Source organism: Lathamus discolor, chromosome 3 (genome assembly GCF_037157495.1).
Source record: "Lathamus discolor isolate bLatDis1 chromosome 3, bLatDis1.hap1, whole genome shotgun sequence".
Taxonomy (NCBI): domain Eukaryota; kingdom Metazoa; phylum Chordata; class Aves; order Psittaciformes; family Psittacidae; genus Lathamus; species Lathamus discolor.
The window spans coordinates 53,738,483-53,762,863 of NC_088886.1; the positions used below are offsets into that span (position 1 = coordinate 53,738,483).

General features: G+C 41.2%; 2 protein-coding genes across 2 annotated transcripts in view; both read left to right on the plus strand.

The window, feature by feature from the left end:
* Positions 1-9: 9 nt before the first annotated feature.
* PRPF38B (pre-mRNA processing factor 38B) lies at positions 10-9,620 on the plus strand. The gene is made up of 6 exons (XM_065675240.1): positions 10-410; positions 3,644-3,712; positions 4,239-4,390; positions 4,474-4,534; positions 7,053-7,276; positions 7,536-9,620. Exons 1-6 carry the CDS (start codon positions 126-128, stop codon positions 8,386-8,388), a joined length of 1,644 nt encoding a protein of 547 aa, XP_065531312.1. The 5' UTR covers positions 10-125; the 3' UTR covers positions 8,389-9,620.
* A 5,482-nt stretch (positions 9,621-15,102) lies between these two features.
* Positions 15,103-24,381, plus strand: part of STXBP3 (syntaxin binding protein 3) — a 29,517-nt gene continuing 20,238 nt past the window's right edge. The window contains exons 1-3 of the mRNA XM_065675267.1: positions 15,103-15,208; positions 22,269-22,318; positions 23,254-23,335. Coding sequence (XP_065531339.1) covers positions 15,166-15,208; positions 22,269-22,318; positions 23,254-23,335 — 175 coding nt within the window. The 5' untranslated portion in view covers positions 15,103-15,165. The remainder of the gene's footprint in view (positions 15,209-22,268; positions 22,319-23,253; positions 23,336-24,381) is intronic.

Below are 24,381 nucleotides of genomic sequence, written 5' to 3' on the forward strand. Positions count from 1 at the left end.
CCGTGGGGTCCGCCATCTTGTCAGCGGTTGGTGGAGGCTGCGTCCGCCGTCTGGTGTGGTGTGGCCCGGTCGCTCGTGCGCCCCGCAGGCCGCGTGCTGCTGCCCTGCCCCGGGCCTGAGCCGCTATGGCCAACAACAGCCCCGCCGTCGGCGCTGGGAACTGCCAGGGGCAGCAGGCGGCCCAGCACCAGCCTGGTGCCGTCCCACCGGCCCAGCAGCAGCTGCAGAGCGGAGCCCCCAAGCCAGCGGCCTCAGGCAAGCAGGGCAATGTGCTGCCGCTGTGGGGCAACGAGAAGACCATGAACCTGAACCCGATGATCCTCACCAACATTCTTTCGTCGCCCTACTTCAAGGTGCAGCTTTATGAGCTCAAGACTTACCACGAAGTAGTGGACGAGATCTACTTCAAGGTGAGCCTGCGGGCCGCGCCCCGGGCTCCCTGGGGCTGCGCTGAAGCTTGGCCAAAGCCTCCCTGTTGTGGGGGGTTTTGAAGGGGGAAGTCTTCCGTTGGTGCTGGTTCTCTGTTCTGCCTTCCTGTCCCTTGCCGTAAGCGGTGGGAGCTAATGTATTTTTTAGTGCTCGATTAGGGGATTTAACGGTGCTGTTTCCTTTACAACACAAACGTGTTCCGCTTCGCATTTGGAATTATGGAGTTCCAGGTTATTATTTAAGTGGGCAGTGTGAGCAGCGGCAGTGGGGATGAAATGGCCGTCTGAGGTCCGCGCTTTCATTTGAAGGGAGTAGAGAGGGCTCCCGATCTGCGTGTCATTTCACAGACGGGCACTGCGCGCAGCTGAGGGGCCGTCGGCGCCCTGTAACTGCGCAGAAGTGGTTTCAGCAAGAGTTTGCATGTGGCCTTCTTCGTCAGTTGGAGGTCAGGATCTCCCCCTCTCACCCAGTTAAAAACCTGTTCAGTTTAGTGCTGCTTTTCGTGTTAAGTAGGCAGTGCTGGGGATATAACTGAACTGTATGAGTGCACCCATGTCTGGGTTCTTGTTTTGTTAGCAGGACTGAATCAGTTTTGCAGCAAGGCTTCTATCAAGCCAGTTTCCCAGGTGGAGGTATGCATAATTAATGCGCATCAACATAGCGACATTCTTTGTTCTTATAATGAGAGCAAAACTTAGATAACTCAGAGCTGCTTTCTTCAGTCAGCTGTACTTTGGTGGTGATTGAGGTGTTTTTCTCTGGTGAATTGATTCTGCTTGATGATGTTAGTGTGTCAGAGGGTTTCACTATACTTGGAAATAAAAATGTAGTGTTTTTGTCTTATTTAAGCAGGGCAAGTCTAGTTACTTAGGGCACTGTCATTATTAAAAATAACTCCACAGTAGTGTTTTGAGTTTTTTTTGGCATTGTTCACACATACTTATGAAGACAGTGCTACTGTTTTTCATCTTAATGATAGCACTTCTCTCCTTGCCTCTGTCATTTAGAGTGGACTACTCAATTCTCCTAATACTTAAAGTAACATCGATTGTTGACAAAGCTTCAATTAATTTACCACTTGCTGCATATGAGATAAATCGTTATTACTGTCAGAACTGAAAGCAGCAAAGTTTATTTTTGCAGTTGATGGCCAGTGCTGAAAAATTTTTAAAGAAACCTATTACGAGAAAATTTGAGAGCTTACATTAGTTTACAGGGACCCTCTCAGATGGGGTAAAAATATTTTATGTGGTTTGTCTTCTTAGTATTGGTAGAGCTTAACTGCAGTAGGTCATATAGTTCATTTGCTTGTCTCAGTGTTTCATTCCTTAAGTGTCTTAAATTGGGTAAGAAATTTGATAAACCATTAAATATTTGCTTATTAATCCAATGTAAATAAAGGTTGTTTACTCAAATTGACAGTTTATTCTGTGTGCTAGATAAAGCTCAGCCATTTACTTTATAGGTGCGAGGGAGAAGATAACATCATGGTTAAGGTACTTCACTGGTATTCAGATGATCTGAGTTCTGTTCGTATTTCAAGGTTTCTGAACAATTGCACACTTTGCCTCCTCGCTCTTCTCCTCCCCCCATCCCTTGAATGAGCACCATGTCCACCATCACAGCTGTATTTTCAGGTGTATTTGTTTGGGAACCAAAATAAGTGCTTCATTTAAAAAATTGGGAATGATGGGTGTTGGCTTATTGGGAGAGATAATGTTAAGTCATAGAGGCAGTTGGTGATAGGGACTGTCTTTGAAGGTATGGATTCTGTGCACGTATCTGAATATATTCACTTGTAGTTCTGGTCTTGTTTCAGTTCTGTCTGCAAAGTGCATGACTTCCTCTTCTTTATCCCCGATGTTAGCACCATGTGAATGCCTTTAACTCCATTTAATCTGTATCTTTCAACAAGTTAAGCATATACAGCAGTCTTTGTAGCATCAAAACTTTAAGTACTCTTTTGTGACATGAGTATTGTTGAAAGGCCTTTTTTTTTTTTTTTTTTAACCAGCATATTTATTTTGTTTGTGGCTAATAAATAAGTAAAAAAATCAAAACTGCCATTGTGATAGTGTTGTACTTGATCCTTTGACAAAAAATACTATTTCCTGTGAGAGGCAAATGTGTAAAAAAAATCAGAAGGATGTGCGGTATTGCTTATGAAGTATTTGTGAACTTCTTGTATGATGCAAATAATACAGGAAGTCAAGTGGATTTTGATTTCTGCAGTACTGGCATTTCACAAAAAACCCCAGACAGTTCAGCAGCTCCAGCCGTTGGCATATCTCTGATTTCAGGTGATCATGCACTTAGTTTTGTTACAAGTATTGTTAAAGCATTTTGAATGTAAACTCCACTACAACTGCAGAGCACAAAATCTTATCCCAAATCCATTGTAACACCACTGTATGTATCACTTTTACTTGCTTTTTAAAGTTGATGCGTTGAGGAAATGTACTTGCTTATTGAGTCAAATGTAACTTCTCTGCATTTCACAATTTCAAATATAACTTGAACACTTTTATAATTCTTAAATCGCTTGTGATTTATTGTCCGATGTATGGAATGATGTTGAGTAACTGTGTTTGTGCACTCACCTCTAAATGCATCTTAAAAGACTGGAATTAGGTAGGATTTACTCAATTAGTACTTCAAAACCATTTTATCCAAGAACATCACTGCAGTTTACAGAAAAAGACCCTGTCTTTTTCCACTACACTTGATGGACATTTTTCTTTTGCCGTAATTGTAGATACTTAAATCTCTAGCTAAATTCATGGAATATGACTATGAGACGGTAGATTTTGACTGCTCTATGTGTTATCAGCAGGTGTTAATAAACTTGGTTAGGAGATAGTTTAAATGAAGGTAATAATCTGGTTGCCATAGAAAATGGTAATGATGTGATTTAGTCATAAAGTACTTGAAAGTAAGTGGAGTACGGAATAAACATGGCTGCTTGCTTTGGAGGTGTTTCGGGGCTTTATTTTTTTGTTTGTTTTTGAACTTAATTTGTCTAGCTATAATTTCTTAATGTGGTCATTAAAAAACCCAAATGTTTTGCTTTAATGACAAAGCAGACTCGATCTTGAATTTTGCAGAAGACAAGCCATTTATGATTGATTAGGATACCTGTTGTTTGCATTAGGTTTGTATAAAACATTATGGAGGTTGAAACTGTAATTTTCTTTTTTCCCACCAACCCTTTCAGGTTACGCATGTTGAACCATGGGAAAAGGGGAGCAGAAAAACAGCAGGCCAGACAGGGATGTGTGGAGGGGTAAGTAGAAGTACGTGCTTTCTTGCATTTTTATGTCTGATAAATAAATTTCTTAGCATAGGCCAAAACTTGCTTGTATGTTGTCTCAGTTCCTAGATGTAACAATGTTTATTGCAAAGAGTTGATGTGTTCCCCATGCTTCCAGAGCTGTGGATGCAAGAAGTGTTACTTTTTCCACATAGCTCTGTTTGCAGATTTAGATTTCGTCCTATGTTAGTTTTAGGATCATAGAATTCTGGGTTGGAAAGGACCTTAAGGTCATCTAGTTCCACCCCCCCCCCCCGCCGTGGGCAGGGACATCTGCTAGACCAGGTTGCTGAAATCCCCCTCCAACCTGGCCTTGAACACTGCTAGCGATGGAGCATCCACCACTTCCCTGGGCATCCTGTTCCAATGCCTCACCACCCTCACAGGGAAGAACGTCTTCCTTATGTCTAACCTCATCTATAGTTCTCGTGTTCTTTTATAGAGCGGGGGCAATGTGTTTGACTTTTGGCATTGTCACCTAACTTTTTTCTTCCAAAAGGTGCGTGGTGTTGGAACTGGAGGAATTGTGTCTACTGCCTTTTGTCTGCTGTACAAATTATTTACACTGAAACTCACCCGTAAGCAAGTGATGGGCCTTATAACTCATACAGACTCCCCATATATTAGGGCTCTTGGATTTATGTATATTAGGTAAGTATCAATATAATCAACTAATGATTAATTTAATATATGGAAAACTGTATTAAGATTCTGCATTCTTTTTGTACTTAAAGGTACACGCAGCCACCTACAGATCTATGGGACTGGTTTGAATCCTTTCTTGATGATGAAGAGGTATGTCGGCGAGGGTAATAATTCATTTTCTTTTGTTTCCTTTTGTGTAACTGCTATAAATTTATCTTTCCTTGATAAGGTTTTCTAAGGTTTGAATGTTAAAATATTATGTTCTTGTTATTTAATTCATTAGTGCAAGAAGCAGGCCTGAGCTGGGACCTGGGTCATTAAGCTTAGGTGTCTAAGATTTAACAGAATTTTATATTGCGTAGGATGTTTCTGTGTCAAATACTACAAAGCCACATGAAACAGGCTCATTAAACCAGACTACAGACTGCAGGCGCTGTGAGTGCACCTTCCATGTGGTTTTTAGAAAAAGGATTTTTATGCAAGGTATAGTAATTCCTGAGAGTGCTAAATTTGTGTTTTGCATTTATGGCTGGGACAGGGGAAGTTGGTGCTTACATAGAAGAGTGTAAAGTATATAGTGGAAACCAACACTGGCCTTGAAAAATCCATCAAAATCTCTCTGGTGGTTGTTCATGTCCAGAATTTCTTCAGAGCAGAAACAACCAGCCTAATTACTGTGTAAGGTGGCATTGTTTCTAGTAACCTTAATGTCATTGTTAATGGGGCAAAACCAAAAAAGAAACAGTGAAGAGACCTCATTATTATGTGGTCAGATAGGAGTATACTGTTTGTACAATAGTTCTGATGTGTACTGTCTGGAGTAGCTGAGTAGGAGCTGGTGGGTGAGGTTGCTCAGTCCATGAAGTTCAGCATGCTTTCGCAATTTGTATGTATTGAGCAGGTTTTACATTACATCCTAGATTTAAGAATGGCACAGGAAGGATCACGTGCCCTCTTCGGTGTAACAGTAGGCATCTACTTTAAGAAATTTCACATGTTGCAAATGATGTCCAAATGCTTGTATTAAAAATAGTGTTAATTATACCTGTATCTGACTGCCATGCAGTGTATTTATTTTGAACAGCTTCTTTCATGCTAAGTATCAAAAACACTGCCAAAGGAAACAGCTGTTATTTCAGGTAAACTTATGCTATTGTATATTTGTAACAAAAATCCAAGCAAATTGAAATCTTGATTGCATCACTGTGATATCCTCCTTCTCCCCCAGGTGGTGCTAGTTAACACGAGCTCTTCTCTGCAGTGTGGTAATTTTTGAGGAGGATTGGGGTGGCTTCATTTTCAGGGTCCCACAAACAGCTTGATACCCAGAACAAAAAAGTGATCACAAGTGCGATTCATTTTGCAGGTCTTACCTGGTTCGTTATTCACAGCACTTCTTGTAGGTTATACATTTCAGTTCTTGCAGATACTGGTGATCAGTGTATATTTATTGTTTAAAACCTCCCAGTATATTTTTGGAATCAGTGTTTCTTTCCTAGCTGCTCTGAGTAGCTTTGCAGTATGTAGGGAAAAAGTGCCTGGGGCTGCTTTTCTTAAGTTTGTTACCAATCCTGATCAAGCTCATTAGGATAAATCAAATATATTTATATATATGGAATTACTTAAACCTACAGGACTTTTTTTCCTCTCCAGTTCTTAAAATATGTGGAAGCAGTTCATCTTTTGTCATGCTGCTGTGATAATCTTCCCAGGATACAGAGTTACTTTTTCAAAATGCTTCTTATGTTTATTTTGCTTAACTGTACGTACTCTTCAGGTGCTACGTTTAACTCCTTTTTTTCTTCTTTAGATCTCTGCAGCGATTATATTTGGAAAAACTGTATATCTGAACACTTAAATGTGTGTGAGTGCAAGCAGTTTTACATTTAGATTTTCTCTTCCTGTTTAGATAACAAATCTCACTTTCCTTGTGTGCTTGCACTATAGGTTTGGGACTGACAATAGCTGACTAACATGTCCTGAGCTGTGAGAGGGCATAGCAAGAAGGCCTTCATGCGGTAATGACCCTTTTCAGAGACAATGGTCATCATGGATTATGCGTTTCCAATTATTTGTTCATTTATTTATTTTTTTACATGTTTCTAAATTAGAAACCTCACTGCTTCATGGCAGTTGGTTTGCTATTGCTTCCAATTCTGTTAGGATGCCATTTGATACTAGAGGTTTTTCTGTGATCATTTTTAGATAGGCAATGATGTAGTTCATAAATGATTTAGGCCACAGGGTTGGGTATGATGGTACGCAGTTGTACATCCACAAAATGGAGTATTAAATGTAGTTTGAGAGGACTTCTCATCTTTGTAGCATTCAGATAAAATATAAGATCATACTGTATAGCCAGACTGTATAAGGGGATTTCGCGTTAATCTCTTCCTCAACAGTCCCGTACCATCCAGATGGCTGCAGGATTAGTATGTGCCTGCATGCATATAGATTAAGTCCCATTCCCTTTCTGTAACATAGTGCCAAATTCAAAAGGTGCAGACTTTGAATTTTTCTGAGGAGATGTATTAGAATATGAGACAAGTAACTTTTCATAATCATGAGGCTTCAAGAGGGCACTAGTGTAGCAGCTTTTTTTTTTTTTTTTTAAATTGGTACAGAGTATTTTTGACCATCAGGATATTTTTTTGCTTGTATTTTGTAGGACCTGGATGTGAAAGCAGGTGGGGGTTGTGTTATGACCATCGGGGAGATGCTTCGTTCCTTCCTCACTAAGCTTGAATGGTTTTCCACGTTGTTTCCAAGAATTCCTGTGCCAGTCCAGAAAGCCATTGACCAGCAAATTAAAAGCAGACCTAGAAAAATCAAGAAAGAGTGCAAGGAGGGAATGGAAGAAATAGACCGGCACGTGGAACGTAGACGTTCAAGGTCATTTATATGTTAAAAGAATGTCAGAAGTTTAATACTGAACCTAGTGGTTACCAGAAACATACTGTCTTTTCAGTGGGATAGGCTTTAAGGCAATAGACAAACAGTTTATGGATGCTAATGGATTAAAATAATTAGAAAATATTTGGTATTTAAGATTAAATAAAGACTGTTTACATGAAGTATAAATAGGAAACTAAAGAGGGTCCCTTAACTTCAGAAGGTGGTGTTTCATATTGAATATCTCTTGTTTTAAAAGGTCTCCGAGACGATCCATCAGTCCAAGGAGGTCTCCCAGAAGATCCAGAAGCAGAAGTCATCATAGGGAAGGTCATGGATCATCTAGCTTTGATAGAGAACTAGAAAGAGAAAGAGAACGGCAGAGATTAGAACGTGAAGCTAAAGAGAGAGAAAAGGAAAGACGGAGATCTCGAAGCACCGATCGCACGCTAGAACGAAGGCGAAGCAGAAGCAGGGACAGATACAGAAGCCGTAGTCGAAGTCGTGACAGGAAAGGAGATAGAAGAGACAGGGACAGGGAGCGAGAGAAAGAGAATGAACGGAGCAGGAAAAAGGAGAGAGATTACGATAAGGAAAGAGGTAGTGAGAGGGAAAAAGATCGCTCTAGAGAAAGATCAAAAGAAAGGAAAAGTAAGGGTGATACAGAAGAGAGAAGACACAAAGATGACAAGGATGACAAGAAACACCGGGATGACAAGAGGGATTCCAAAAAAGAGAGAAAACATAGTAGAAGTCGAAGCAGGGAAAGAAAGCATAGGAGTAGGAGCCGAAGTAAGAACACAGGTAAGCGCAGCAGGAGCAGGAGCAAAGAGAAATCAAGTAAACATAAAAATGAAAGTAAAGAGAAGTCAAATAAAAGAAGTAGAAGCAGAAGCAGAGGAAGAACAGATAGCGTTGACAAGTCCAGAAAACGAGACCAGAGTCCCAGCAAAGAGAAGTCTAGAAAGCGTAGCAGAAGCAAAGAACGTTCCCACAAACATGATCACAGTGACACCAAGGACCATTCAGAAAAACATGAACGTCGAAGGAGCCAAAGTATGGAACGAGAGAGCCAAGAAAAACAACAGAAAAACAAAGATGAGACTGTGTGAACTCTTTTCGAAGTGGATCACATTGAATCCTATAAATGTTTGATTAAATTCTGCTTATTTTTTCTTAAAGTTGAGATTGTGCAGTAGTTGATGAGCACTCTTCTCCAACCTCCCTCTAGGCTGCAGATTGTCATTTCCTATTTTGGGTAGGGAAGTGCCTTTGTAAACCCATTCAATGCATTGACGGTTTCAAACCATTTGTTTAGTTTAATTTGTAATGCAGAGATTGTTCTTGAATTTTTATTGTTCAGATGTTTCTGAAATGTACAGTCTGTACATATGTCCTGAAAATGTTTTAATTCCTTTGGCATGGTTGCCATGTTGGTTAAATTTGTATGAGGCAATAAACTGCCACTAATTCTACTTTGATTTTGTAGATGTGGAATTATGGGTTGTATCCTGAAGTTAGTGTGGCTGTGCTTTACATAATACAGCTTTTAGGGATGGATCTTGAATGTGTATTATAGCTGAGATATTTATGTGCATACAATGTACATTGAGGGCTGCAGATCTAGAACTACCATGGATGTCCACTGTACCTGCTGGTTTGTTTTTTGTTCTTTTTCAAAAGCTTTTAAAATGTATTATGTTGATTGCCACTGGTATTAAATGAGAGTGGACTTTCAAGGAGATAGTGGTTTTGATGTAAGGATCTGGACTATGTTGGGGCTTGTTTAGTAATTCTTTAGAAAGGCTACCTCAAGCAGACACTGTAAAGGTTGGCAGATGAGTACCGTAGCCATCTATGCATTTTTTTTGTTAAAAAAAAAACATGTAAGCTTCCATATTACTTTTTTTTTTTTAAACACAGTTTATCCATTTGTGGTCTTCTGATGTTTTTCATCAGCAGCTGCACTCTGTCATTTATGATAATCGTGGGCTAATAAAGGCATTGAAGGTTGGAAGAGGGAAGTAGGAAGAAGAAAATTATTACAAAGGATTTTAGTTTCAAGCTTCCAAAGCATTTTTGTAAGTGTAAACATTAAGAATTACCTGATAGTGTCCTTTTTTAAGTCATATTTTCTACAAATAGTAAGGGTTGCAGTTTGTGTTGAACATTTCATCTGGCAGGTTTTTTTTTTTTAACAGATTGTTAGAAGCAAAAACCAAAATGCATTATAGAAAAAAAGTCATATCATAAAAGTCCAAGTCTATTTGATAGATTATTCTGATGACTTGTATACTGAGTGAGGAGAACCATCTGGAATAAACTCTCAATTAATTCGTTTGTATTGGGTGTCAGCTTTTCCCTGCATGTTCATTGCCAGTTGATGAGTGTTTGGGTTCATCCACATTTCGTTTTCAGTCTGTGTGACAGTACACAAAATCCCTTACTCATACAAAGTACCTTGTAGGAAGATGTAGCAAAGAAATGCAGCAGCCCAAAAATAGGAAGAACATTAAGTGTGACTCATTCATGAACATGAAGTGACCTGAAGGTAGAAATAAATTGGTATTTCTGCCTTTTTCACTTTTGTGTGATGCAGATCATTTAGGCATGTTATTGAAATATTAGGATTTTTCTTTAAACCTCCAGGAGAAAACAAACAGGGCTTAAATTTCTAACTACGTTTCATTCCATAGTATTCAAAAAAGCAGAAATAGCAAACTAAATTTTGTCTCCCTCCTGCTATTAGTTTTCTGAGTTTTTAGTCTTTTGTCACCGTCATTCTTAGCATTCAGTATCTTTTAATACTGATGTTCAGTTATCATCTGTTTATATTTTTGATATAAAGCTTACACTTTAAGAAGTTCATTTCATTGCAGTGTGAAACTAAATACTGAGCTGTCATTTATCATGGGAGGAGAAAAACTGTATTGGCCATTTAATAAATGCCCTGGCTAGCTGATGAGAGCTGTCCTTGAAGACTGCCAGGGCAGTGCGTGGTTTTGTCGCAAGTACTGACAACTGTAATTTACCTCATTTGCCACTAGAGGCTTCTTTTGGCCTTGTTACTTATACCCTTCAGTTTAGAAGTTTCTGAAAAGAGTATACCCTTGGGCAGAGGCTGCAAGGCCAGTGTTCTGTCAAGGGAAGATGAACTGTTGATTCCAGTTCTTTCTTCAGCGCTCCTCCTCCTTTGCCATGGTTGAGAAATACAGTGAAAGAACAGTTTATTTTCAGGCAAAATTCAGTTATTAAGAAACAATCTTTGTGAAGAGTGCCCTCTTATTACAATTAAGATAGTGAACATTTTGATACAGCTTGTGAAAGGACTGATCTTCAACTGATGCATTTACAAGTGCACAGGAAACTGAAGAAAAAACATTCCGAAAAAGGAAAACAAAGAATTGAAATCACGGTGCGTTTATTGAAGTTAAAAGTTTGTGGAATAAAGGAAAATAGGGAATATAGAGAAATATTCTACTCAGTCTGACCAGTTGCTGTGTCTTGTTCAAGAAAACAGCTTACCTGGCTTTACAGAGGATACTACTTAAGTTTAGCTGAAAAGTGAGTATGATTTTTACAAAACAAAATGTATGCTACCTTCATATTTTACAGAAAAAGATCTGCTTAAGGAGACCCTGTGAACAAAACCAGAGGCATCAGGCAGTATTTCAAAAGGAACGGGCACAGTCTGTGCTCTCAAGTAGTAAGAGGTTTGGATGACAATCAGAATGCCATCTTGAATGGCCGTTGGCATCCAGAAGCCTTTATGTGAAAACCTTTTATGTATTGGTATGAAACTCACTGGCTGTGTCTAAATAGAGAAAAAATACAGTACCCTTGAAATCAGTACAGAAAATAACTATTATTTAACTGAGATTGCACTGAGAGGTCTCTGTTTTGTCTTTATATCAAATAAACTATACTGCATGTTTGTAGAAAGCAATGTACAAAGCAATAGATACAAAGAAGTGGATGTTTATCCAAGACAGTCTGAAATAGTATGCTGAACCATAGGCATTTCTGTATCAGTGCAACTTAAACTGATTCAGTTTGGAAGGGACTATGCGAAGCAATTTTATCCAATCCCCCTGCTCAGAGCAGATATATGTAGATATACAATAATATGAAACATCAAACAATGCAATTCTTTTCTATTATGCTATGCTGCAGGCCATTCAGAAAGAGCTCTTGTGTACTGCAGTAACAAAAACAACTACAGAGGGTGTATTCCTTAACCACAAGTAATTTATGTCCAGTATTCAGGATTTTCTGAGTAGAACTAACATATTGGTAAAGCAAGGCTGCATAAATCTCACTAGAAGAGAAAAAAGATAAAATGGTGTATCCCACCTACATTAAGAAAACAAAGTAAAAAATATTTGGAACAAAAAAGTATGCATTTTGAGAAAAAATTATAACAAGGCAGCAAATCTGAGATTTCAGAGACTCTTACATTATTATACAGTTATACAACTCCTGAGCATTATGTCTGCAGTCATAGTCCCAAGCATTTTCTTACTCGGCTATAGTCAGACACCCTCTTTTTTGGTAAAAATGGTAACATACACTCTATTTGACCATGTCTACAGAACAATTTTTGTGTGTCTTTTGTGATCTTGGAGCAAGCTATTGCACTATGGGTTGTTTTTTTTTTCATTTTAAAATATTGTCTTTAGTAAGAATCAAAAAATTCTGTGCAGAAAATCCTTACGCAAGTCTAAGGGAGTTGCTCACCTAACAGTCAAGTAGAGAAGATATAGCGCATGATTTATATCAGAAATAAATTTTACAAGATGAATACCTGTTCTAGCTAAGATAGCAATAGACGGGTTTTATACTTACCAGAGTAAATACTGTTTCTTTTTGATTTTCAATTTTTATTGCACTAATTTATATGCAACAAATTCCACTAGAAAAATAATGGCTAATTCTAAATATTATCACTTAAATTATTTTAAAAACAGAATTTAAACAGAAAATTTTTTCAATTACATTTCAGTGATGAAACAAAAAAGCACTTCTTTTGATGTAGATTCTTCTTCCATATCCATTTATTACTTACATGCTACAAGTCATTTTGTGAATGAAACAAAAATACTGTTTATCAGCATCAAAAGCAAAGGGAAAAAAGAGCTATTCTTGCAAATATTGAACTCGGTATGAGAACCAGCAAAAGGCTTCAACAGGAATGGCAGCTATTCTGTACCAGTGCAATAAAACATCAAGGACAAAATCCCATTTCTACAAAGGTCAATGGAAAATACACAAAGTTTCTCTTACCTGTTGACTGCATAATCTGTGTTTCTGCAAGAGTAATTACGTTCTTGTCAAGTGTCTGCTTGTAAAGCATAAATAGTATTGGGAATTAATGAAGTTAGAGTTACTTTCAGTGTAACATCACTAAAATGAGCCAGTAATGAATGGCCTACAATATTCACAGCTGTAGCTGTGACTTTGTAAGAAGAGGCTCCTGACAGCTTGGGCCATCTGAGATAAATGCTTCATGATGTCACACTGCATATAGACATGGAGAAAGCTACAAAAAGGAAAAAAATCATTATCAAAAAAACAGTTCAGTCATTCCTGGATATAGTCAAGTCTTGACAAGATGATTGTTCAGGGCCTTATCAAGTGACCTGTATTTCAGATGCCAGGCATTCCACTGAATTTGGAGTGCTGTTTCCCTTGTTCACATTTGTAATCTATTGATTACTGTAATAACTGCTACTTGATCTCATACTGTGTCATGATGATGGCTACCCATATAGCTGTAGTCTAATTATTAAAAAAAAGGCCATAATCTGCATGTGACTAAACAATCAGTGTCAACAGTCTTCCACATATGAATAGGTTCAAATGCTTGTTTTTCACATCATGAAAAGAATATGCTACAATAAGAGGTAACGGGTTAAGACTTAGGGGAAGTTTAGATTGGCTATAAGGAAGAAGTTCTTTACTGTAAGGGTGGTGAGGCACTGGAATGGCTTGCCCAGGGAAGGTGTGAATGCTCCATTCATGGCAGTGTGCAGGGCCAGGTTGGACAGAGCCTTGGGTGATACAGTTTAGTGTGAGATGTCCTTGCCCACAGCAGGGGGGTTGGAACTTGATCTTAAGGTCCTTTCCAACCCTAACTATTCTGATTCTATGATTCTGTAAGTGTCCATATACTGCAACAGCATGACTGCAACGATTAAGCATTTCAGGCTCTTGAGGGTGCAGTGTATGCAGGAACATGTACTACCAACAGAGAATGACTGAATTCTGAGAGCATTTCTTGCAGTTTTGCATTCCTTGTATTTTGAACTAGCCAGTATTCACACTGAAAGCAATAGGAGCTGTAGGCACAAAATAAGAAACTGAAGAAAGTATAAAACATTGTAGAACATTGGAAATATTTGCATTTAGGGGATCCTGCATCTGGCATGTGTTTTGTTTGGATGTTTTTTTTGGGGTGGGGTGAGTTGAGACTTGGTACAGGTATGCAGATTGTATTACTTCTCTTTTTCTCCCTGAATCTGTCTATTTACCTGGTTTCAAGCTGTTCATAGACTTTGAAAGACCTTGGGTCCTAACAAATTATTTTTCAGTCACTTGTAAACAGTGCAAAAGTGCAATAGTAACAAAATACGAATGTAGAAGGCAGTGTCAGATAGTCTGTACCCTAACTTTTATTCTACTTTGGCAAAGAGCATAATACAATTCTTGAAAACAGTTTTAAAGCGAGTGGCACTCACCATTCCTAGGCGGTTGAAAAGCAGCCCAGTAAACATTAATGATTTACTTTTTGCACGGCACATCTTGCCAGAACTTTGTTCCAACCTTCACACAGGGATGAGCTCATGCAGATCCCTGCTGTGACCAGCAGTATTATGCAGCACTACTGTGTCTGCAGGTTTACTCCCTTGGCCTAGAGGTCATATTAAATTATGCCCTCCTCTCTGCTGGTCGGAAGCCTGCTGGTGGTTGACCAAGGCCATGGTGAAGCAAGTCTGACACAGCACTTAACTTTAAGGCAGGTGGGTAGTAGGGCATTTCCCCTTCTGTTTACAGGACACAGTTTCTGCATTGTTTTTACAACCTTCATAAAATAATTATGCTCAATCTAAATTCAGCATTTGCTCTTCAGCTTATTATCTAATTGACATTTTTGTCCACTTAAAAGGATCTCTTTTTCTGTCAGGACTGATGCCCTGGTTGTACTCCCCTTCGAATGGAACACGGCCATACAGCCTGGAAACCACTCTTCCTCATGCTTTGCGTTGTGGAAAAAAATCAGTTTCTTCTCATTTCTTTGTATCTGTACCAGCTGCTGGTTCCCCTTTCACAAAACACCTTTATGTCTTTAGAACTTCTCACAGACGATTTTGGAGGTCAAGAAACGGTACCTTTCCATGAACCCCCCCAGTGTTTTCTTCAACGGTTTACACTAATGGTAGGAGGGACCCTGAAGACGTTTTTATGAGAGTCACGATGGCGAGGGAAGCTCTACATCGGGAGAGGACCCAGCACCACGGCACGCTCCCCAGCTGCTCCCTACACCGCGCAAGACGCCCGCCTCGGGGCTTCGGAGGCAGCTCCCGCCGTCCGTGGCTCCCCTGAAGAGCAGTGGGAAGCTTCTTCCTCAGCGGACGAGTCCTGGTCACCCGGCATTTCCTCAGGGGGAACTTCCAGCCGCACCACCGCAAAGCAAGCGGGGGCTGGAGGTGGCAGGACCCCTCAAGGGCTGGCACGGCTGCCGGCAGCCCGCCCCGCCCCGTCCCGTCCCAGGTAGCAGGCAGCGCCCTCCTCCGCGCCCGGCCTCCGCTGAAAGAGGGAGCGGCGGCCCCGGGGGAGGGCAGCGGAAGGGAGAGGTGTGGCAGTGGCAGGTGACCGGGTCTACGAGCAAGATGGCGCCGGCGGCGTGGGGGTTGAAGAGCTTGGTGTGGCAGAGTGAGTGCGGAGTTTCGGTCCGCGTCCCCCTTTCTCGTCTCCCTGTCTGGGAGCTGCGTGGGGCCGCTTGGTGGGAGATGGTGTGGGCCGGCAGGGATCGTTAACAGCTCAGGCACCGCCTCCCCGTAGTGCAGTGCAGTGCGGTCGCGGTTGCGTGGTCGCTGAGATGGGGCCGGGGTACTTGTTGGTGCGGCTGGAGCCGCGTTATCGCGCTGTTTCGGAGCTACGGCGGGAGAACGCGGTTGCTAGGAGAGCCGGCTTAGCCCGGCTCGGCCCGGCCCGCGCGGCTCTGCGGGGAGCCCGGTATGCGGCACAGGCTGGAGGTGGCTGCTGTTCTCTGCCTGTGGCGGAGGGTGGCGGGAAGCGGCCGACCCGGTTTGTGGCCGTGCTTTGGGTGCCTGTGGTGATAGCACTTGCGTGGAAGCGTTTTTGTCTTATTCCGAGATAAACTATGTAGGATATACACAGTCATACTAGCTCTTAAAAGAGGTTAAGTCTAACTCAGCTTTTCAAGGACTGCCCTGTTGCTTGGAAATAGCAGGTTTGTAGACTGCTCCCGGCTGCGGAAGGGGCTCTCTGGTTCTCTGTCACGAAGTGGCACTCCCCCTTCACGCTGGGTTTCACAGTTTTCAGAAGAAAAAGCTATTGCTGTCCCAAGATACTCTCGCAAATGAACTGTAGGATTTGATTTCCATGTCTGGGAATAGGTTCTTCTGGTGTTTGTTAGAGAAAATGAACTTATAACTACTCCCTGTCTTACTGGAGTAGAAGTATTTCAGGTAGTGTGAGACTTCTGGGGAAAGGCGTTAGCAGCGTTGTGACTCAATGAGCAGCTCAGCCAGCCTAGTGACTGGGAGGTTCCTTCTCATCTGTGTTTTCCTCTTCCACTTCCACCTGTAAGCTCCAGTTGGCTTGCTTATGTCCCTGGAAGAGAAAACAGAAAAAGGAGAGAAAGAGGAAAGCAGGCTGTTTATGTGGTGTTCAGTTCTCATTTGCTGACGTCTGTACCCTGCTTTCATGAGTTTAAAACCTGTCCTTTAGAAATCCCTGTTTGTGCAGCTGTGCATTTCCTGTTTTGCTGTGTTTGTGCCTTTGACTGTAAAATTTGTCCAATGGTGTTTTACAGAGCACTTAGACCCTGATCAAAGTGCTGGGGGAGTCAGCATGGCGTATAAGGACTTTTGAAAATGGCCTTGCCAGTGCGGGCAAGAACGTGAGGAAGAATGGTGAAACATAAATAAATATATAAAGGTGATGGTGAAGCAGGGTGAATAATAAAACATTTATATTGCAAACTTTCTAAAAAGGAATCTTTATCTGAAGATAATGCTTTGTTAGATAAGTCGTTACTCTTGTCTTTCCAAGACTACAGCAGTGAAAATTTATGAACTAAGTTTAGACATTGTCTGGCACTTTGTATATGGATTATTCAGGGCTATAAACGGCTGCTTTTTAATGTTTCAGCAAAGGTGGCTTTTTAAAAATTATTTTTAAATACTGTTTTGCCTGAAAATAATGTTAATGATGGTGATGCTACATGTGGCAGCTTGTTGTCAATGTCTGAATAGAGAGAGGAGTTACACCTGTGTTGTGTATACAAAAAGTATTGTATCTGTGCTCTGGTATGATTTTGTTAAAACCCCTTCTTTTCATCATCATAGCCTTGTCTGTAAGGTGCAGTTTTAGACTCGATCTAAGCAGATAACTTCATAGATTTGTTTTCAGTTCAGTTTCACAGTTACGGGGCAGGTGAACCTACCTGCATTAGGAGGCAGTAATCCTGTGGATAAAATTCACTATATACTACATGTCTCTGAGTGTGTATGTAAATAAGGTTATTTCCACAAGGAATTCTGTCTACAGGGTTTATCTCTGTGTGGTTTTCATTTGTGTTTTGTTGTTGGTTTGGTGTGTTTTTGTTTTTTTTTTTTAACTTTCACATGTGTTGTAGAGTTCTATGACAAGATTTTAGCCTAGCCTTACATCTTTATTTTGTAAAATGATACAGCAATTCTGCAACTTTATTTTCCAGTACACTTGCTTGTAGTGAAAGCTGGTTTAGTCCTTTCTTTAGGAAGTGTGTTATAAATGGGTTATTAACTCTGTCAAGCTGTGTTTTTTGTTTTCTTTTCCACATGGGGATTTAGCAGTCTGCTCTTCTGTCAGGTTTGTGTATAGTACTTATCTGGATTGGCAAGTAAAAACAGAATAAAAATGCCTTAAACTAATTAAATACATTCAGAGAAAATGAAATTGGAGAGGGCAGCTAGGATGCATGGTTGGTATGAAATTTGTAAGAAGGAAATGAAAGCTTGGACAAAAATGAAATGCTGTTCATATCTAGGTTTATGAATAGTTTTGGTACATTCAGAATGCTTACGTGAGACAAATGAGATAATCTTGAGAGTCTGTAAACCAGCGTAAGTGAGTCGTCTGGATAAAGCAGCTGCAGGTCAAGGACAAAACAAACAGCAGTTGAAATGTTGCAGGGGCAAGTACACTGTATCTGGTACACTTATAGTTTAGAATAAAATCTTTTTGCTTGATGGGGTAAAGCTGACTCCTGTTTTTAATAACTGAAATGAAATTCAAGGCACAACTGGATTATGGAATAAAGGAGCCAACAAGGAGAGGTGCCATGCTTGACGTTGTGCTCACCAACAGGGAGGGACTGGTTGGAAATGTGATGCTCCAGGGCAGCCTTGGCTGTAGTGATCATGAGATGGTCAAGTTCAAGATACTCAGGCCAGTGAGAAGAGCATGCAGCAAGCTCACTGCCTTGGACTTCAAGAAAGCAGACTTTGGCCTCTTCAGGAACCTGCTTAGTAAGGGTCCATGGGATATAGCCTTAGAGGGCATGGGGGGGGAGGGGCAAGATTGTTTGTTGATATTCAAGGATCACCTGCTACAAGCTCAGGAGTGTTGCATCCTGACTAGAAGGATGTATGGCAGGAGGGCCAAGAGACTTCCATGGATGGGTAAGGAGCTGCTGAGGAAACTTAGAGGGGAAAAAAGAAGCTTATAGAAGGTGGAAGCAAGGACAAGTGGCCTGGGAAAAATACAGGGATATTGTCTGGAACCAGCTTATGAAAGCTAATGCCCAGTTAGAATTAAATTTGGCAAGGAATGTGAAAGATAACAGGAAGGGCTTCTATAGGTAAGTAGCAAATAAAAAACAGACCAGCGACAATGGGGCTACAGAACTGATAGGCAGGGGTAGAGCAGTTGACGTCATCTACTTGGACTTGTGCAAAGCAATGGACACTGTCCCGCATGACATCCTTGTCTCTAAATTGGAGAGATAACAATTTGATTGATGGACCACTCGGTGGATAAAGAACTGGCTGGATGGCTGCACACAAAGAGTTGTGGTCAATGGCTCAATGTCCGGCTGGGACCAGTAACGAGTGGTGTCCCTCAGGGATCGGTGTTGGGACCAGTCTTGTTTAACACCTTCATCGCTGACATGGACAGTGGGATTGAGTGCGCCCTCAGCAAGTTTGCCGGTGACACCAAGCGGTGTGGTTTGGTTGATACCCTGGAGGGAAGGGATGCCATCCAGAGGGACCTTGACACGCTTGTGAGGTGGGCTGATGCCAACCTTATGAAGTTCGACCATGACAAGTGCAAGGTCCTACACCTGGGTCGGAGCAATCCCAGGCACAGCTACAGGTTGGGCGGAGAAGAGATTCAGAGCAGCCCTGCAGAGAAGGACTTGGGGGTGCTGGTCGATGAGAAAATGAACATGAGCTGGCTTCAGTGTGCGCTCGCAGCCCAGAAAGCCAACCGTATCCTGGGCTGCATCAAAAGGAGCGTGACCAGCAGGTCGAAGGAGGTGATCCTGCCCCTCTACTCTGCTCTTGTGAGACCTCACCTGGAGTATTGTGTGCAGTTCTGGTGCCCTCAACATAAACAGGACATGGAACTGCTGGAACAAGTCCAGAGGAGGGCCACGAGGATGTTCAGGGGACTGGAGCACCTCTCGTATGAAGACAGGCTGAGGAAGTTGGGGCTGTTCAGCCTGGAGAAGAGAAGGCTGCGTGGAGACCTCATAGCAGCCTTCCAGTACCTGAAGGGGGCCTATAGGGATGCTGGGGAGGGACTCTTCGTCAGGGACTGTAGTGACAGGACAAGGGGTAACGGGTTAAAACTTAAACAGGGGAAGTTTAGATTGGATATAAGGAAGAAATTCTTTCCTGTAAGGGTGGTGAGGCACTGGAATGGGTTGCCCAGAGAGGTTGTGAGTGCTCCATCCCTGGCAGTGTTCAAGGCCAGGCTGGACGGAGTCTTTAGTGATGTGGTCTAGTGTGAGGTGTCCCTGCTTAAGGCAGGGGGGTTGGAACCTGATGACCTTAAGGTCCTTTCCAACCCTAACTAGTCCGTGATTCTATCCTATGATCCTATGTCGGGGACGTCGGTCAGTGGGAAGGTGAGAGAAGATAGTGAGGGGAGAGCAGGAGCAGCCATGAGGGGGATGAGGAGATCATGAGGGACAGGAGAGGCGACCACGAGGGCTGAGGGGAGATTGTGAGCAGAGAGCAGGGGTGGCCGTGAGGGAAGATCATGATGGGAGAGGTGGGGTAGTCATGAGGTGTGAGGGGACAGGAGAGGCAGCCATGAGGGGTGAGGGGACAGGAAGGACAGCCATGAGGGTAGAGCAGGGGTGGCCGTGAGTGGAGAGCAGGGAGGATCATGAGGGGAAATGTGGGGCAGTCAAGAGGCATGAGGGGACAGGAGGGACAGCCATGAGAGGTGAGGGGAGAGCAGGGATGGCCATGAGGGAAGATCATAAGGGAGTGGTGGGGTGGGTGTGAGGGGAGATCATGAGGTGAGAGCAGGGAAAGCCATGGGCTGTGGGGGGTGGCAGAGGGGAGATCTTGAGGGGTGGCAGCTGTATAGTGTGGGGCTGCTATGAGGGGGCAGATGAGGGGTGGATGTGACTGGGGATCATGAGGGGTGATCACTTTTCCCTTAGTGACATGGTTTAGTGGTGGGATTGGCAGTCCTGGGGTAATGGTTGGGCTCCTTGATCTTAAAGGTCTTTTCCAACCTAGTTGATTCTGTGATTCTGTGTATTGTTCAGGTTTTAGAGGCAAATAAGTTAATGTATTGCATGAAAAATACGTTTGAGGTTTTGGACAAGGCTTTTGGCCAGTTGATTTATTATTAAAAAGAACTCTGTGTAATGCTAATTCCTTGGTAAGAGTGTTCTCAGAAAATAAGAAGGTTAATGAAATATTCATGAGGCTAAATATTTATTTTTACACCTTGTGTATACACCTAGGAAAATGTAAGCAACACATACATGGTATAGAAGTGACAGGAAAAAATGTGCCTGTATTACATACTAGAAAAAGGTGTTACCAAGAAGTACATCTCAGTAGGAACTCTGCAGTGATGAGCATTTTGTGATTTTATAGAGTGTATATCCAAAGAAGGCATTTAGGCTTCTGCACCAGGCTAACAGACCTAGAACTTGTTGAAAACTGTGAATTGTGTGTAACAGGAAGGATGCTGAATTGGAAGCAACCCAGAAGGCAAATGGGGGGAATGATAATGGATTTTGGGAGTTGTATAAGCATAAAAAGGTTCAGGAGAACTGAGCTTGAGTTCTACTGTTTAGCATCATGAACAAAATACGCCAACTGCATCCCACGCAAAATGTGCTTTTTGCTTAAATAATTTTTATACCAGTATTTTTGTCAGTTTATTAGATACAGTGGAGTGTGAGGTATTTTTAAGTTGTAACCTGAGCACATTGGAAAGCTAAAGCAAAAAGACCCATCTTTCAAAAAGAAAACTGTGTTAGTGTGAAAAAGTCTGTGTAGGACACCTTTGGAAAATATAGCCATAAGAAGCATGAATTATGATGTCTTGGGAGCGTTGTGTGCTATGCAGTGTCGGAGTTGGTGGAACTGAAATGAAGGCTGCCTGAGCAAGTAGGCCCAGATGGAGAAACTGTTGAATTCTGAGGCATTGGAGGTTAGGGGTAGAGATGCAGTATGTTTTGATGGTGTCATGCCAAAGGAACCTAGACAAAAGCGAATATACTAATATTTCTAAACGCTGTTGAAATAGGTGTCCTTAATTTGTATGTGCACCTACTGTTCTGAAGGTTACTTTTTTTTTTCCTTTTTTTTTTTTTTTTCCTTCCTCCTTCTTTTGGTAGTAATTGAAATTTTGGTTTCTTCATTTGGGAGAAAGGTCCAGATATTTTTATAGGCAGCAGTAGTCATCAGTTTAGTCTGAAATTCTGTTCTCTGGGAAAAGTGAACAGAATAATTACATGTCTTTATTCCTGTGTTTATGAGCATAAGGTTTTAAATAGTTCCCCAGATATTCTGACTTCTAATTAATACATCCCATTGCTGTGAGACTTAATCTGCATTAGCCTGCTAACATCGCTTAGGAAAGTTGCAGCTTGGTTCTGGTGATCTTTAAAAGCAGTTGATCATAACTAGATGCTGACTTCTATTGCTGCATCCTGTATAAGCCTTTTAATTGAGACTTCTCCCAAAGTCATCATTGCAGGAAAAGATAATGGGATACCTATTTAAGTTTACTTTCAGTTCCTGAAAGACCTGGTATTTTCTTAGGCTTATTCTGGAACTCCAGAGAAATAACAAGGACATCCGAAGTTAGCCTGTATTTTAAAATAGGTCTGTTTGTGAATTTGTCATTCCAGCTGCCTTTATCTTAAAGTAGCTTAAATTATTTGCATATGCACGGTCCATTTAGTGGAAGAGTTCACAAAAAATAAAAAAATAGAACCCAAGTGAAATAGCTACAGGCCTGTGATCATTCAGGCTGATTATTATGGAGCTGTTTATTATTAGTGAAAATGAAACTTTAGCTCTATCTTTTTGAAGTGGGTAAGGACAGTTTGTGCTAAAGAACTCTGAGGTATTTATTTGTGCTTTGTTTGGATTTGTTCTGCGTTGGTTTTTAATTTTGTTTTAGTTATCTAAACATATTAGTCTTAATGGGTGAAGTATTATTTTTTAGTAACAATTTGATTCCTCTAAGTGGTAAACTGTCTATCTCTTGCTTCTTCTTACAGAGCTAAAATCATCAATATTTGAGGACTGCAAGAAAGAGGAAGAGTGGAAGGTATAATTCTTACAAGAATGTTGGAATCAGTTGAACACGTAATCTGTATCTCTGAGACCAGAAAAAAAAATATCATTTAATGGCTGGCACTTAAACTTAGTATTATTTTCTGTCCAGTTGTTGGACTTTAGTTTTCTTAACTCAGTCTCTGTATAATACATAATGAAAACTCAAGGTCTAAAATCATAGAATGCTTTGGGTTTGAAGGGACCTTAAATATCAGCTAGTTCCAACCTCTTATCCTGGGCAGAGACACTTCCAACTAGATCAGGTTGCTCAAAGCCCCATGCAGCCTGGCCTTGAACACTGCCAGGGATGTGGCAGCCACAGCTTCTTTGGGGAATTTGTGCCAGTGTCTCATCACACAGCAGAGTATATAGTAAGACAAATGGTTACTTGTCTTGATTTTTTTTTTTTTTAAGTTTTTGGGGAAAAAAAATAAATTGGAAGGTGTTTCTGTTTAACTTTTGGAAGACTTGTACTTTATGATGCTGCTGTGCAATACAAGTGGAGCAGGATTCAGCAGTAAGATATCTGTTAGAGCTGCTTAAGCTGTAAAGCAGTTTTAGAGTAGGTAAGTATGGACATATATAAGCAGGCTATGGGGTAAATTAGCAGGAATTCAAAAGACCTGTGTCAAAGTGAAAGTTCTAAAATACTTTCTGGAGGGAGTAGTGGGGACAAGCTACATATACAATGCAGCTCATCCTTTGAAGTCCTGTATGCAGAGAGCTGCTTTCTCATGCTAAATGAGATTAATTTCCCCCTTCAAAGTTGCTAAATGTGGGTAATGATACAGATACCAGCTGTATGTAGGTGAAAATGCAGAGTAATAGATTTCAGCTTCAAATTTCCATGGCAAGTTGTTAAGAAAATAACATGGGTTTACTATAGCCGAATAATCTATCTGAATACTTGTGGATTTTTTTAATTAGGTAATGCTTTTGGATGATTATACTACTAAATTACTGTCACTGTGCTGCAAAATGACTGATCTGCTGGCAGAGGGTATCACAGGTAATCATCATTCTTTTTAATATACAGATGCAATATCCTGATAAGAAAAAGGGAAAAATAAAATTAATGGTACCCTTGTAAGAAATTGTCTTAATTGTGTTGATGAAGACAAGCAGCAATGGGATATTAGACTAGCAGACTTTCTGGTTGTATAGTAATTGCCCAATTGAGCATTTTTGTTATTTGTAATGAAGAATCAGATGTTTCTTTGCCTAGCAGGTAAAGCCTTTTCTTCAGTAGTATTTCTGCTAAAGATTTCAGTAAGTTTGGGGTTGTTTGGTATTTGTTTTTAAGCTTATTAAAATTTAGGCGTGGTTTGGTGTGGGTTTTTTTTGAGGGGTGGGTATTTGCTAATGTCACCAGTGGGGTAAATGAGAAAGATACCTGTCACAGAGTGATCTTAAGGATATCTGTTAGTTGAAGTTAAGGAAAAACTAGTTCATTCAAGTATTATAGGAGTATTAGTTGTTAGAGGATGTAGGGAGGCAATTAGGACAGCTAAGGCCTCCTTGGAACTCAATCTTGCTAGTCGGGTTAAAGACAATAGAAAGGGCTTCTTCAAATACATAGCAAATAAAACTAAAACAAGAGGCAATATAGGCCCACTGCTGAACGAAGTGGGTCCCCTGGAGACAGAGGATATAAAGAAGGCAGAGGTGCTGAATGCCTTCTTTGCCTCTGTCTTTACTCCTGCAGACTCTCCCCGAGGGCCTCAGATTTCTATAGCCCCAGAAGGAGTCAGGACAAAGGAGGAGTTTGCTTTGGTAGATGAGGATTGGGTTAGGGATCAGCTATGCAAACTGGACATCTGTAAATCGATGGGTCCGGATGGAATGCACCCACGGGTGCTGAGGGAGCTGGCGGAGGTCATTGCTAGGCCACTTTCCATCATCTTTGGTAAGTCGTGGGAAACGGGCGAGGTGCCTGAGGATTGGCGGATGGCAAAGGTCACACCAATCTATAAGAAGGGCAAGAAGGAGGACCCGGGTAATTATAGACCGGTCAGCCTTACCTCCATCCCTGGAAAGATGATGGAACAACTTATT

Coding starts and splice junctions, on each gene's coding strand:
- PRPF38B (XM_065675240.1), top strand. CDS start 126: ATGGCCAACAACAGCCCCGCCGTCGGCGCTGGGAACTGCCAGGGGCAG. Junction 3,713..4,238: donor AGACAGGGATGTGTGGAGGG/GTAAGTAGAAGT, acceptor TTCTTCCAAAAG/GTGCGTGGTGTTGGAACTGG. Junction 7,277..7,535: donor GTGGAACGTAGACGTTCAAG/GTCATTTATATG, acceptor TTGTTTTAAAAG/GTCTCCGAGACGATCCATCA.